A 17,081-nucleotide genomic window follows, 5' to 3' on the forward strand; every position below is an offset into this window, starting at 1 on the left:
GATGGGTGGGTGGTTTGAATCGGTGGGTGGTTGGGTGGTTGAGTGGGTGGTTGGGTGAGGGGTGGGTGGATGGGTGGGTGGTTTGAATGGGTGGGTGGTTGAGTGGTTGAGTGGGTGGTTGGGTGAGTGGGTGAGTGGATGGGTGGTTGCGTGGGTGGGTGGTTGAGTGGATGGGCGGGTGGTTGAGTGGGCGAGTGGATGGGTAGGTGGTTGAGTGGGCGAGTGAGTGGGCGAGTGGATGGGTAGGTGGTTGAGTGGGTGGGTGAGTGGGCGAGTGGATGGGTGGGTGGTTGAGTGGGCGAGTGAGTGGGCGAGTGGATGGGTGGGTGGGTGGTTGAATGGGTGGGTGAGTGGGTGGACGAGTGAGTTGCGTGCGACCAATCTGCTTGATCGGAGTCCTCCACATCGGAATTGTGAATCATCGAGTGACGTTGACTGGGACGGTGACCACAATAGTAGCGATAGCCGAGTGAACAGGCGGTGACTGCCTGCGGGTGAGCGGGTGGCCAGAGAGTGAATCCGTTTCTGGATCATCGAACAACCAGGACCCCCTTTATAAAACAAACAAACAACCACGCATTACACCATTGGAACCTCATTTGCCAGTAAATAATATGATAATTGTTTTTTTACCCTTTTACCTGGCAACAAAACTGACTGTCCACTGACTGTCAGTTTTGTTGCGGTCCTGGGCCTCGCCTAGGTCAACTCGGCATCAAATGAGTACCCGGTGCGATGTGTTAATATACGCCACTGGGGAGACAAAGGTGGCCGGGGCATGGTGTTGGCCACCCACCCTTCTCGTGTGCCGTGCCGGCCTTCATAGGTGCTACTTGCTAACAGCACTTGCCCCAACAGTCTGTTAAGGCTACACGAGTGGATCTTTGTCTTTGTGTGTGTGCGTGTGTGTGCATCAGACCTGGGGAACGGCACTGACCCCACAGAGAAAACCCCATCGAAGTGCTGAACTTCCCCTCGCCATGAACGGGACTCGATCTTCAACCACCAAGGGTACGGTGTTTATGCAATGCTCGGTACGCGTGTGTCTGTGTGCATAATAGAGGGTTTTTATTTGGGTGAGATCGCGTAAATATATAAATGTGTCGTTAAACCCGCCACCACCCGACACAGCCAACTAGTAAGGTTTGTCACGTAAACAGAACGTGGACAATTCGTCACTAGTACAGCACTAGTGTGTAGTGTATAGTGTAGTGTATAGTAGTGTAGTGTATAGTATTGTAGTGTGTAGTGTAGTGTATAGCGTAGTGTATAGTGTCGTGTGTAGTAGTGTATAGTGTAGTATATAGTAGTGTATAGTGTAGTGTACTAGTACAGCACTAGTGTGTAGTATAGTGTAGTGTATAGTGTAGTGTATAGTGTAGTGTATAGTGTAGTATACTAGTACAGCACTAACCGGTGTGTTGGAGAGCCAAGCCACAACATTTACAATCTGAGTACGACGTTTCGCCACTAATATTGTTAAAATTACAACTCATCATCAACAACAGCAACAACAGGGTTTTTACGTTCCTACAAGCGTAAAACTTTTGCTCTTTTAAAGAGACAATAAACCTCAGAGATAAAAGAAGGCATCTCAGGGTGTTAAGTCGGGTGAGCGGGCAGGACTCGTCGTTATACCGGAAAATGGAGCTTCTCCTGCAACGGAAAGTGCAGCCCAGTTCTCCTACGACGCAGCGTGTAGCTTTTATAACGGCAGTTGGATATAACGCGATGAATGTGACAGAGAACACACGTGTTGTGTAACGGCAGTTGGATATAACGCGATTAATGTGACAGAGAACACACGTGTTGTGTAGCGGCAGTTGGATATAACGCGATTAATGTGACAGAGAACACACGTGTTGTGTAGCGGCAGTTGGATATAACGCGATGAATGTGACAGAGAACACACGTGTTGTGTAACGGCAGTTGGATATAACGCGATGAATGTGACAGAGAACACACGTGTTGTGTAGCGGCAGTTGGATATAACGCGATTAATGTGATGTGGAACACACGTATTGTTATAACGCGAGTTGGCTATAACGCGATTAATGTAACAGGGGACACACGTGTTTTTACCACGCGAGTTGGATATAACACGATTAATGCAATAGAGAACACACGTGTTGTTATAACGCCAGTTGACTATAACGCGACTAATGTGACAGGGGAACACACGTGTTGTTATAACGCGAGTTAGATATCACGCGATGAATGTAACGGGGAACACACGTGTTGTTATAACGCCAGTTGGATATCACGTGATGAATGTAACGGGGAACACACGTGTTGTTATAACGCGAGTTGACTATAACGCGATTAATGCAATAGGGAACACACGTGTTTTATAACGCGAGTTAGATATAACGCGATTAATGTAACAGGGAACACACGTGTTTTATAACGCGAGTTAGATATAACGCGATGAATGTGACAGGGCAACACACGTGTTGTTATAACGCGAGTTGGATATCACGCGATAAATGTGACATAACACACGTATTGTTGTAACGCTAGTTGACTATAACGCGATTAATGTGACAGATAACACACGTGTTTTATAGCGCCAGTTGGTTATAACGCGATGAATGTAACAGGAAACACACGTGTTTTATAACGCGAGTTGGATATAACGCGATTAATGTGACAGAGAACACACGTGTTTCAAAACGCGAGTTGACTATAACGCGATGAATGTAACAGGAAACACACGGTTTAGCTGCTGCAGCTCCTTACTATTAAAATTCCTTCCCTTTATTACTGCTAACCCTACTTCCTCCCTTTGATGCTGCTAATCCTACATAATGCACGGGCATAATATGACTTTGAGACCCCCCCCACCTCCTACGCATTCCACAAGTAGTGACTAATCCCATATCTGCATTTTCTATAAATATGCTAAATTCCTCTGTTGATATGCAAATTCCTTTGTCAAGGCGCCCTTCCCCCTCTAACCCAGCTTAAATATACGCTGCCAAGCTTGGTGGTGTTCATTCAGACGCTGTCTTTCCGACAGACCTGTTCTTCACCTGAGGACGGCTGCTTGCGTTGTGGCCGAAACGTCGTGAGAATTGTATTTTATTATGTTTTTTATTTCCCTTTTCCGTGACTTTACCGAAAGAACCAAGAAGATGAAGAGGGAACACACGTGTTTTATAACGCCAGTTGGATATCACGCGATTAATGTAATAGGGAACACACGTGTTATTATAACGCGGATGCGAGTTGGATATATAACGCGATCGAGCGAACGGAACTACGTCGTACACGAGTAGGAACAAGCGCTTTGTACGGCCGCCTCTCCGTAGCGTCGTCGCGCAAGGCATCGGGATACTGCTGGATTATTTCTTGGTTCAGCGGCTCGTCTTCTTAACCTCGGGGGTGCACGCAACCCCCTTGGGGGTGAGAGATGCCCTTTCTGGGGGTGTGCGAGACATGGGCAGATTTTTTTTTAGAAGGTAAATCAAAACAGTAATGAAAATAAAAATAACTAAATTAAATCACGACGTTTCGGGCGCAACACAAGCGTCCGTCATCAGGTGGAGACGACCACAGCGAAAACAACGACGAAAAGTCGTGATTTAATTTAGTTATCTTCATTTTTATTTTCACCCACGTGACTTTTACCCAAAGAACCAAAGCGTATGGATCCTTGCAGTCACGAAAACTTCAAATTTAGAAGGTGAATCAAACCCTATGCGTTTATTAAAATCGTAAAAACATTTGTTTTCTTTACGATTGACAACCAAAGGGGTGCAAGGCTGCAGCAAAGGTTAAGAACCGCCGCACTAATGCACACATTCATATCAAATTGAAGTCAGCGTCAACGAATAACAATACAGCTATTAAACTTTCTTCTTGGTATATTCCTAATCGGACACCAACTCTCTCTCTCTCTCTATAAATAACCATTGCACCTTTCGATTTAAAGCTTTCGTGACTGCAGGGATTAATCTTCTTGGTTCTTTCGGTAAAGTCACGTAGAAGGGAAGTAATAAAATAATAAAAATGAAACATAATAAAATTTCGATTTAAAGCTTTCGTGACTCCAGTGATTCATCTTCTTGGTTCTTTCGGTAAAGTCACGTAGAAGGGAAATAATAAAATAATAAAAATAAAACATAATAAAATTTCGATTTAAAGCTTTCGTGACTGCAGGGATTCATCTTCTTGGTTCTTTCGGTAAAGTCACGTAGAAGGGAAGTAATACAATAATAAAAATAAAACATAATAAAATACTTTATTACTTCCCTTCTACGTGACTTTACCGAAAGAACCAAGAAGATGAACCATTGCACCGTGCGACTTTTTTTTTCGCCGATTATGTTGCCTATAATTCTCCCCAGGGATGCTACCGATCACATTGCGCTGTGTGTGCACAGGGGCAGCTGCCGCCGTCACCCAGGGGAGCAATTCTTGCATTTCCCGACACCCTTAACCGATGTCTAATCACTCACCCCACCCCTCCCCGCCTCTCTGTGTCTCTCTCTGTCGCTGTCTTCCCGACAGATTTGAGTGTTGTGAACGCGAGGGGGCTCCTTTGTCCGACAGAAGACGGAGCGATGTCAAGAGTTGTTCCATGCCGTGTTACTGTACGTTCGTGCGATTGGTTGGGGAGACTTGTTTAAGAAGCGTTGGTGGCTCGGAGATGTTAGCTACCTCGCCTGGTATACAGGAGGTCGTGGGTTCGATCCCGACCCTGACACCTGCTGGATATTTTAAGTTGAAATGTCTCTCTCTCATCATCATCATCATGGGGGCTTGGAAATGTTAATTACCTCGCCTGGTATACAGGAGGTCGTGGGTTCGATCACGACCCTGACACCTGCTGGACATTTTAAGTTGAAATGTCTCTCTCTCATCATCATCATCACGGGGGCTAGGAGATGTTAACTTCCTCACCTGGCATAGAGGAGTTCATAAAGTGCTTTTCATATCGAAATCTTGAGTCTATGGGCAGTGTTGAGTCTATGGGTAGTGTTGAGTCTATGGGTAGTGTTGAGTCTATGGGCAGTGTTGAGTCTATGGGCAGTGTTGAGTCTATGGGCGGTGTTGAGTCTATGGGCAGTGTTGAGTCTATGGGTAGTGTTGAGTCTATGGGCGGTGTTGAGTCTATGGGCAGTGTTGAGTCTATGGGTAGTGTTGAGTCTATGGGCAGTGTTGAGTCTATGGGCAGTGTTGAGTCTATGGGTAGTGTTGAGTCTATGGGCGGTGTTGAGTCTATGGGCAGTGTTGAGTCTATGGGCAGTGTTGAGTCTATGGGCAGTGTTGAGTCTATGGGCGGTGTTGAGTCTATGGGCAGTGTTGAGTCTATGGGTAGTGTTGAGTCTATGGGCAGTGTTGAGTCTATGGGTAGTGTTGAGTCTATGGGTAGTGTTGAGTCTATGGGTAGTGTTGAGTCTATGGGCGGTGTTGAGTCTATGGGCGGTGTTGAGTCTATGGGGCAGTGTTGAGTCTATGGGCGGTGTTGAGTCTATCGCAGTGTTGAGTCTATGGGCAGAGATGAGATGGGAGAGGCAGGAGAGTGCGTGGAGGGGAGTAGAGTGAGATGAGAGGGAAAGGCAGGAGAGTGCGTGGAGGGGAGTAGAGTGAGATGGGAGGGGAGAGGTAGGAGAGTGCGTGGAGGGGAGTAGAGTGAGATGGGAGGGGAGAGGTAGGAGAGTGCGTGGAGGGGAGTAGAGTGAGGTGAGAGGAGAGAGGTAGGAGAGTGCGTGGAGGGGAGTAGAGTGAGGTGAGAGGGGAGAGGTAGGAGAGTGCGTGGAGGGGAGTGGAGTGAGACACAGTGACCTGTATTTAAGTTCAGATGAGGCCCGCGGTGTAGGGCTTATGTTTTGGTCACATGATGCTCTTAAAATGCGCACGTTGAGAAGAAAGTACGCATCATGAAAAAGCCGAAAATAGCTTTACCGGACCGTGGGTCAACTCTGTCATAGCCGAAGGTCAGCTCATAAAGATTTATGGAAATCAAGCCATGGTCGGGTGTTTTTTTTATTTAAACTTTATGATCCGCGTCACAGTGCCGGGTCACGCTGTGGTAACACTCGTGCCTCGTAGCGAGAAGCACCTGGGTTCGACTCCTGACTCGGGCACATTTGTGAGTGTCGAGTGTGTGAATCATTGCCTCACTTGATGCAGCTAATTCGGCTGTGACGGTCCCACCTGATGACGGAGACTTGTGTTGCCTCCGAAACGTCGTGATTTTTTGTTTTATTTTATTTTATTTTCATTAATTTTGATGTTTTACCTACGTGACTTTATCGAAAAAACCTAAGAATATGATTCCTTGCAGTCACGAAAGCTTCAAATCTAGAATTAATGTGCGCGTGTTCTCCCCCTGTACTGCAGAGTGAGTGAATGTGCGCGCGTGTGTGGAGCTGTGGGGAGCGTTGGCACAGTAGGGGGGCACAGGTGGTGCGTCAGCCAGTCGCAGAGGTCGCAAACGGGTTTTGATTCCACGGGTAGGGTACCCGGCCGGGTACGGGTACCCCGTTCCCTACCCGTGGTGGTCATGATGAAGTGGTGAAGGTGATGAGGTGGTGATGGCGATAAAGAGGTGGTGGTGGTCATGATGAGGTGGTGATGGTGATGAGGTGATGATGAGGAGGTAGTAATGGTGATGAGGTGGTGATGGCGATGAGGTGGTGATTGTGGTCATGATGAGGTGGTGATGATGAAAGTGATGATGAGGTGGTGATGGTGATGAAGAGATGGTGATGATGAAAGTGATGATGAGGTGGTGATGGTGATGAGATGATGATGATGAGGAGGTGAGGATGATGAGGAGGAGGTGGTGATGGTGATGAAGAGATGGTGATGATGAGATGGTGAAGATGAAAGTGATGATGAGGTGGTGATGGTACGTGTGTTGAACTTATTTCGCACCACACGTGGCCAAGCGTGCTCATCGGAGGTGTGGGAAGGGAAGGACAACAAACTAAACACAACAATAAGCAGTTATAAAGAAATGAGTTTGTCCATCGGGATGACTTAAAAGTGCATCGCTCCATTGGCTTCCAAATATCGGAAGGGAAGAGCATTCCAGACGGCCGCAGAAGCGCATCTGGTGTGTTGAGCGAACTGATGAGTATGAAAAAATGAGAAATAGGTTTTACCCTTTGTGGCAAGGCCGTAGCCATGGAGTCAACATTGGGGGGGGGGGACCAAATCTTCTAGGGGGTCTAAACTATTAAAAAAATTAACGAACACATAGGATGGACAGTAACTAATTGTCGCCTTTTGTTTGCGTGACAAAACCTTATTGGCTGTGTCGGGTTGTGGCGGGTTCATACGACACAACATTCATACTTACGCGAACTAACCCCAACAAAAAGCCTTTATTTTATGAATAATATTGGTCGCGAATGCCTGCGTGGGAAACCGATGTTAACACCTCTCTTATCGTAATAGTATATAGGTTTTTACCCTTTCAACTGGTACAAAAACTGACACCTTTATACAAGGCATCATGTTTGCAATAACCACAACACAAGCAGTCAAAATGCAAACAGAAATGAACAAATCTGATGATGATAATGATATGCACTGTCCTTGAAGTTGATTGGTCCACACCCGAGACAGCTTTTCTTAGAGCCTAGTCTCACATTGGTGTTGGACCAGATGACGCCATAAGGCGTACAACTCAAAAACAGCGCACTATCAGAGTATTGAGAGCTCGGGGTAAACATTTACACTATGAGACCTCCTTTATGAGACCTCTCTTATCGCCAAAAAGGATAAAACAACTTGTTTTCCTTTTTCCTTCTTTGATACTGACCCAACAAAAAGAAAAAGATTCCCATGAGTGACGGAGCCGACGGGAGTTGTCCGTACCCGGTCGCGTCTCGCGCATTTGCCCCACCCCCACCCACCCCCCCCCCCGCTCAAACAAGAAAACGTTCAGCAATGAGAGCAGCCGTCGAACTTTAGCATTGACGTCGATGATTATATTGGGCCGCGATAGTGGAGGCTCGGTGGTGCAAAGGGGGGAGGGGGGGCGACGGAGGCATAACCGCACGCTGTACAGGGGTCGTTCAACACTGCCCATAGGCTCAACACTGCCCATAGACTCAACACTGCCCATAGACTCAACACTGCCCATAGACTCAACACTGCCCATAGACTCAACACTGCCCATAGACTCAACACTGCCCATAGACTCAACACTGCCCATAGACTCAACACTGCCCATAGACTCAACACTGCCCATAGACTCAACACTGCTCATAGACTCAACACTGCCCATAGACTCAACACTGCTCATAGACTCAACACTGCCCATAGACTCAACACTGCTCATAGACTCAACACTGCTCATAGACTCAACACTGCCCATAGACTCAACACTGCCCATAGACTCAACACTGCCCATAGACTCAACACTGCCCATAGACTCAACACTGCCCATAGACTCAACACTGCCCATAGACTCAACACTGCCCATAAACTCAACACTGCTCATAGACTCAACACTGCCCATAGACTCAACACTGCTCATAGACTCAACACTGCTCATAGACTCAACACTGCCCATAGACTTAACACTGCCCATAGACTCAACACTGCCCATAGACTCAACACTGCCCATAGACTCAACACTGCCCATAGACTCAACACTGCCCATAGACTCAACACTGCTCATAGACTCAACACTGCCCATAGACTCAACACTGCCCATAGACTCAACACTGCCCATAGACTCAACACTGCCCATAGACTCAACACTGCCCATAGACTCAACACTGCTCATAGACTCAACACTGCCCATAGACTCAACACTACCCATAGACTCAACACTGCCCATAGACTCAACACTACCCATAGACTCAACACTACCCATAGACTCAACACTGCCCATAGACTCAACACTGCCCATAGACTCAACACTGCTCATAGACTCAACACTGCCCATAGACTCAACACTGCCCATAGACTCAACACTGCCCATAGACTCAACACTGCCAATAGACTCAACACTGCTCATAGACTCAACACTGCCCATAGACTCAACACTGCCCATAGACTCAACACTGCTCATAGACTCAACACTGCCCATAGACTCAACACTGCCCATAGACTCAACACTGCACATAGACTCAACACTGCCCATAGACTCAACACTGCTCATAGACTCAACACTGCCCATAGACTCAACACTGCTCATAGACTCAACACTGCCCATAGACTCAACACTGCCCATAGACTCAACACTGCACATAGACTCAACACTGCCCACAGACTCAACACTGCCCATAGACTCAACACTGCCCATAGACTCAACACTGCACATAGACTCAACACTGCCCATAGACTCAACACTGCTCATAGACTCAACACTGCCCATAGACTCAACACTGCTCATAGACTCAACACTGCCCATAGACTCAACACTGCCCATAGACTCAACACTGCCCATAGACTCAACACTGCCCATAGACTCAACACTGCCCATAGACTCAACACTGCTCATAGACTCAACACTGCCCATAGACTCAACACTGCCCATAGACTCAACACTGCACATAGACTCAACACTGCCCATAGACTCAACACTGCTCATAGACTCAACACTGCCCATAGACTCAACACTGCTCATAGACTCAACACTGCCCATAGACTCAACACTGCCCATAGACTCAACACTGCACATAGACTCAACACTGCCCACAGACTCAACACTGCCCATAGACTCAACACTGCCCATAGACTCAACACTGCACATAGACTCAACACTGCCCATAGACTCAACACTGCTCATAGACTCAACACTGCCCATAGACTCAACACTGCTCATAGACTCAACACTGCCCATAGACTCAACACTGCCCATAGACTCAACACTGCCCATAGACTCAACACTGCCCATAGACTCAACACTGCTCATAGACTCAACACTGCCCATAGACTCAACACTGCCCATAGACTCAACACTGCCCATAGACTCAACACTGCCCATAGACTCAACACTGGTCATAGACTCAACACTGCCCATAGACTCAACACTGCCCATAGACTCAACACTGCTCATAGACTCAACACTGCCCATAGACTCAACACTGCCCATAGACTCAACACTGCACATAGACTCAACACTGCCCATAGACTCAACACTGCTCATAGACTCAACACTGCCCATAGACTCAACACTGCTCATAGACTCAACACTGCCCATAGACTCAACACTGCCCATAGACTCAACACTGCACATAGACTCAACACTGCCCACAGACTCAACACTGCCCATAGACTCAACACTGCCCATAGACTCAACACTGCACATAGACTCAACACTGCCCATAGACTCAACACTGCTCATAGACTCAACACTGCCCATAGACTCAACACTGCTCATAGACTCAACACTGCCCATAGACTCAACACTGCCCATAGACTCAACACTGCCCATAGACTCAACACTGCCCATAGACTCAACACTGCCCATAGACTCAACACTGCTCATAGACTCAACACTGCCCATAGACTCAACACTGCCCATAGACTCAACACTGCACATAGACTCAACACTGCCCATAGACTCAACACTGCTCATAGACTCAACACTGCCCATAGACTCAACACTGCTCATAGACTCAACACTGCCCATAGACTCAACACTGCCCATAGACTCAACACTGCACATAGACTCAACACTGCCCACAGACTCAACACTGCCCATAGACTCAACACTGCACATAGACTCAACACTGCCCATAGACTCAACACTGCTCATAGACTCAACACTGCCCATAGACTCAACACTGCTCATAGACTCAACACTGCCCATAGACTCAACACTGCCCATAGACTCAACACTGCCCATAGACTCAACACTGCCCATAGACTCAACACTGCTCATAGACTCAACACTTCTCATAGACTCAACACTGCCCATAGACTCAACACTGCCCATAGACTCAACACTGCCCATAGACTCAACACTGCTCATAGACTCAACACTGCCCATAGACTCAACACTACCCATAGACTCAACACTGCCCATAGACTCAACACTACCCATAGACTCAACACTGCCCATAGACTCAACACTGCCCATAGACTAACACTACCCATAGACTCAACACTGCCCATAGACTCAACACTACCCATAGACTAAACACTGCCCATAGACTCAACACTGCCCATAGACTCAACACTGCCCATAGACTAACACTACCCATAGACTCAACAACGCCCATAGAGTCAACACTACCCATAGACTCAACACTGCCCATAGAGTCGACACTGCCCATAGACTAACACTACCCATAGACTCAACACTGCCCATAGACTCAACACTCCCCATAGACTCAACACTGCCCATAGACTCAACACTACCCATAGACTCAACACTACCCATAGACTCAACACTACACATAGATTCAACACTACCCATAGACTCAACACTGCACCATAGACTCAACACTGCCCATAGACTCAACACGACCCATAAACTCAACACTGCCCATAGACTCAACACTACACATAGATTCAACACTACCCATAGACTCAACACTGCCCATAGACTCAACACTACCCATAGACTCAACACTGCACCATAGACTCAACACTGCCCATAGACTCAACACTACCCATAAACTCAACACTGCCCATAGACTCAACACTGCCCATAGACTCAACACTACCCATAGACTCAACACTGCCCATAGACTCAACACTGCCCATAGACTCAACACTGCCCATAGACTCAACACTGCCCATAGATTCAACACCGCCCATAGACTCAACACAGCCCATAGACTCAACACTGCCCATAGACTCAACACTACCCATAGACTCAACACCGCCCATAGACTCAACACAGCCCATACATAGACTCAACACTACCCATAGACTCAACACTGCCCATTGACTCAACACTGCCCATAGACTCAACACTGCCCATAGACTCAACACCGCCCATAGACTCAACACTGCCCATAGAGTCAACACTACCCATAGAGTCAACACTGCCCATAGACTCAACACTGCCCATAGACTCAACACTGCCCATAGACTCAACACTGCCCATAGATTCAACACCGCCCATAGACTCAACACAGCCCATAGACTCAACACTGCCCATAGACTCAACACTACCCATAGACTCAACACCGCCCATAGACTCAACACAGCCCATACATAGACTCAACACTACCCATAGACTCAACACTGCCCATTGACTCAACACTGCCCATAGACTCAACACTGCCCATAGACTCAACACTGCCCATAGACTCAACACTGCCCATAGACTCTACACTACCCATAGACTCAACACTGCCCATAGACTCAACACTGCTCATAGACTCAACACTGCCCATAGACTCAACACTACCCATAGACTCAACACTGCCCATAGACTCAACACTGCCCATAGACTCAACACTGCCCATAGACTCAACACTGCCCATAGACTCAACACTGCCCATAGACTCAACACTACCCATAGACTCAACACTGCCCATAGAGTCAACACTACCCATAGAGTCAACACTGCCCATAGACTCAACACTGCCCATAGACTCAACACTGCCCATAGACTCAACACTGCCCATAGATTCAACACCGCCCATAGACTCAACACAGCCCATAGACTCAACACTGCCCATAGACTCAACACTACCCATAGACTCAACACCGCCCATAGACTCAACACAGCCCATACATAGACTCAACACTACCCATAGACTCAACACTGCCCATTGACTCAACACTGCCCATAGACTCAACACTGCCCATAGACTCAACACTGCCCATAGACTCAACACTGCCCATAGACTCAACACTACCCATAGACTCAACACTGCCCATAGAGTCAACACTACCCATAGACTCAACACTGCCCATAGACTCAACACTACCCATAGACTCAACACTGCCCATAGACTCAACACTACCCATAGACTCAACACTGCCCATAGACTCAACACTACCCATAGACTCAACACTACCCATAGAGTCAACACTGCCCATAGACGCAACACTGCCCATAGACTCAACACTGCCCATAGACTCAACACTACCCATAGACTCAACACTACCCATAGACTCAACACTGCCCATAGACTCAACACTACCCATAGACTCAACACTGCCCTTAGACTCAACACTGCCCATAGACTCAACACTGCCCATAGACTCAACACTACCCATAGACTCAACACTGCCCATAGAGTCAACACTACCCATAGACTCAACACTGCCCATAGACTCAACACTACCCATAGACTCAACACTGCCCATAGACTCAACACTACCCATAGACTCAACACTGCCCATAGACTCAACACTACCCATAGAGTCAACACTACCCATAGAGTCAACACTGCCCATAGACGCAACACTGCCCATAGACTCAACACTGCCCATAGACTCAACACTACCCATAGACTCAACACTACCCATAGACTCAACACTGCCCATAGACTCAACACTACCCATAGACTCAACACCGCACCTCCGATTAGCACGGCTGGCTACGTACGGCGCGAAAAAAGTTCAACCAGTAGCGTAACGAGCGTGGGGGGGCAGGCAGGGGGTGCCTTGCCCCCCCCTCCCCCGTGGTCAAAGCTACGAGTTGGGGGGGGGGGAGACCCTTTTTTGACAACCACCATAAGATTTTTTTGAACACCAGTGTGTAAAAAAAACAACAAACATTTATTGAAAACGCGGTTTAAAAATGTACTTTTTTTCATGAAATTGTTGTCAAATTACGTTCCAGGTTTCATCTTCATTTCATTAGAGCAGCGACGCATTGTTGCGAAGAGGCGCTGCGGAGCCGGTCGTGGCCGCGTTTTTTGCGAAGAGGGGAGCCCCCCCTCCCCCCTAACAGCGTTAAATGTTCGAGACCGTGAGCGTGACGACTACGTGAAGCCGTCGCCATCAGCAGCCACGAGGTGCGACCGTGGGAAGAGGCAAATCACGGTGCTGGAGGCCCCGGCTGACTGATCGCCTTACACCCTCCCCCCCCTTCCCTGAGCTGATAACAATGTCGTGATTACGCCACTGGCCGGAGGTCATGGAGTTCAATGCCTACCCTGAGTCCTGCCCGCTGTGTGTGCTGAGTTTGCGTGTCTGTCTCTCTCTCTCTTTCTCTGTGGGTTCAATGTCTATCCTGATCCCTGTATATCTGAAATTTGCGTAGCTATCTCTCTCTCTTTCCCCGTGCTCGCGTGCTTGTGTTTTTTTAAATCTCCGCGTCCTCCGGTTTTACCCCTCCACGTTGAGAAATCGGCGCCACGCGTTTCGAGCAAGAGGTTGGCAGCCTGCGGGTCCGACGCCGCGTGTCCCGTGGCTCTGAGGCTTCAGCCACTCGCGGCTCTTTGGCTGCTTGCAGTCCTCCGAGTTGACGAAGGGGTCACCACGCCACTGACTTCAACACCGCCCCCACCCCCAGCTCCCCTTTTCTTCACGGAACACCCGAGTTGCGTTATTCAAACCCACGTGTTTCTCATTCTGTGTAAATCCACGTGCGCGTTAAACCGGTCCCACGCTTCTCCACGCACTCATCGCATCGCGTTCCTCTCTGTACGCAAGCAATTAACAACGACATCAACAAAAACACCTAATCGGACATTCCCGATTCAATGCGCCTACAGGGACTCCTCTACTTGCCAACTTTCGAGATACGAACAAAGCTGTCCGTATGTCCAGTTGCCTGTTCGAACCGAGTCGTAAGTTCAATGGATGACGGTGGTGCCATCTACATCTGCATAACGCGAAGAACCAGTGGCATCTATATCTACAGCAGATTAAACACCTTTTAAAGCCATTCCCCGTGTTTAGTGTACATGCCACACAACGTGTTTGGAATCGACAGGAGTAGAGTTGGACTTACGAACAAATCGACTTACGAACAGACCTCTGCAATCTTCTTGGTTATTTCGGTAAAGTCACGTAGAAGGGAAATAATAAAATAATAAAAATAAAGCATAATAAAATAATTCTCACGACGTTTCGGCCACAATGCAAGCAGCCGTCCTCGCTGCTTGCGTTGTGGCCGAAACGTCGTGAGAATCATTTTATTATGTTTTATTTTTATGTTTTTATTGTTTCCCTTCTACGTGACTTTACCGAAAGAACCAAGAAGATGAATCCCTGCAGTCACGAAAGCTTTAAATCGAAATTTAGACCTCTGCAACTTAACACGTCCGTAAGTTGAGGCGTCAATGTATATTCAAGTAAGTTTTTTAAATTTTTTATTTTATTTAACAAAACAGGGAATACATTTGGGATGTCTCACAAAGCACTACATCGCCCTTTCGTGCTAGAGAACGGAGCCACATAAGCGGATATCACAGAGCTAACTCCAAGTTCTTTTCACGTGACCCTCTGGGCCACACACAAACTTACGCAGTATGGGGCAGCCTTATCACCGGTCGCCCTGCCACTGAGAGCATCATGTGACACTCAACTCGATATTGTTATTCACATTACGTGCTAAATAAAACGTCACTTAATGTTTGTGTGTGTGTGTGCAGATATGGGTGTGGGGAGCGGTGGTGTAGCGGTTAGCGCGCTGAGCTACGAACCCGGCGACCCGAGTTCGATTCGGTCAACACAAGTGACGATTATATGAACCGGTCCTGGGCCTCCCCTAGGTCGACTCAGCCTAAAATGAGTACTACTATGCACTACACTATACACTACTATATACTACACTATACACTACACTATACACTACTATGCACTACACTATACACTACTATACACTACACTATACACTACTATATACTACACTATACACTACACTATACACTACACTATACACTACTATACACTACACTATACACTACACTATACACTACACTATATACTACTATGCACTACACTATACACTACTATACACTACACTATACACTACTATACATTACACTATACACTACACTATACACTACACTACACACTACACTATGCACTACTATACACTACACTATACACTACTATACACTACACTATACACTACACTATACACTACACTACACACTATACACTACTATACACTACACTATACACTACTATATACTACACTATACACTACACTATACACTACACTATACACTACTATACACTACACTATACACTACACTACACACTAGTGCTGTACTGGTGACGAATTGGCCACGTTCTGTTTACGTGACAACCCTTACTAGGATAATAGCGCTGGATGGCACCAGGCTGTAAGTGCAGTGCTGGCCCGACAGGACAGGGTGTGTGGGTGCCGACCGAACGATGGGGTCGCGTGAGGCCATGGCAATCTGGTTGACCCGGGAGGACACGTGACTGGTTAAGTTGACAGAGGGGCCCCGAGAGGGGGCTAGTGGGGGGGGGGGGTCACGTGATTGGGACCCAGATCCTTCCCGAGGATTCTGGAAGGTGGGCGTGGCCAATGAGTCGGCCACGCCGCAGAGAATAGAAGCCGGGTCCCGAGACGGACCAGGGTTGTTCATCACGGTAAAGAAAACCTTCGTCTACGATTTCCATTCAACAAGATTTCCATCACGTGGACCTGGGCAGATGTTGTAGTCCCGGGTCCGTAGTTACAGTTACGTGGTAACTAGTGTAGTTAGCCTGGTGGTCACCACCTTAGCTTGTTATTCTGTTAAGGCGGAAGTTGCCCCGTGTGTTGGAACTGAATAAATGTGTTGCCTCAAAAGTCTACGTCTGCGACTCAGTTGAACCCATTACACTCGTAACGAATTGATACGTTTTGTTACCGTGACAACCCATTACTAATTGGCTGTGTCGAGTGGTGGCGGGTTTAACGACACGTTTATCTTTCTGCGATCTCTATTTTGGACTGGCTCTGTTGTAAAGGTCTTAATCGTATGTACGGGTATTACACACACACTTTGAATGCTGGAATCGTAAATGACAAATGCACAATGCATGTTCCAGGAAGCTGCACGAAGTGTGATAAATTCAAATACAGGTGCCATAAATATTCCAATAAACCTGCGCCAGGTTACATGTCTCCGCTGTGTTTTCGCGTCATACCGCGTGCTGGATCGGCACAATGTCCGACGTTTCGATCCACGTGCTGGGAGCTTCTTTAGGAATTCAGTTCTTAAATAGTTCAGTTC

General features: G+C 47.4%; 1 protein-coding gene and 1 long non-coding RNA gene across 2 annotated transcripts in view; one reads left to right on the forward strand and one right to left on the reverse strand.

Moving 5' to 3' along the window:
• LOC144950844 (ras-related protein Rab-27A-like) overlaps nt 1-5,611 on the forward strand; it is a 49,446-nt gene extending 43,835 nt beyond the window's left edge. Inside the window, exons 8-9 of the mRNA XM_078880968.1 lie at nt 918-1,011; nt 4,513-5,611. Coding sequence (XP_078737094.1) covers nt 918-967 — 50 coding nt within the window. The 3' untranslated portion in view covers nt 968-1,011; nt 4,513-5,611. The remainder of the gene's footprint in view (nt 1-917; nt 1,012-4,512) is intronic.
• Nucleotides 1-17,081, reverse strand: part of LOC144950707 (uncharacterized) — a 306,816-nt gene that overhangs the window by 172,497 nt on the left and 117,238 nt on the right. The gene's annotated exons all lie outside the window — the stretch shown is intronic.

Source organism: Lampetra fluviatilis, chromosome 59, assembly GCF_964198595.1.
Source record: "Lampetra fluviatilis chromosome 59, kcLamFluv1.1, whole genome shotgun sequence".
Classification (NCBI taxonomy): domain Eukaryota; kingdom Metazoa; phylum Chordata; class Hyperoartia; order Petromyzontiformes; family Petromyzontidae; genus Lampetra; species Lampetra fluviatilis.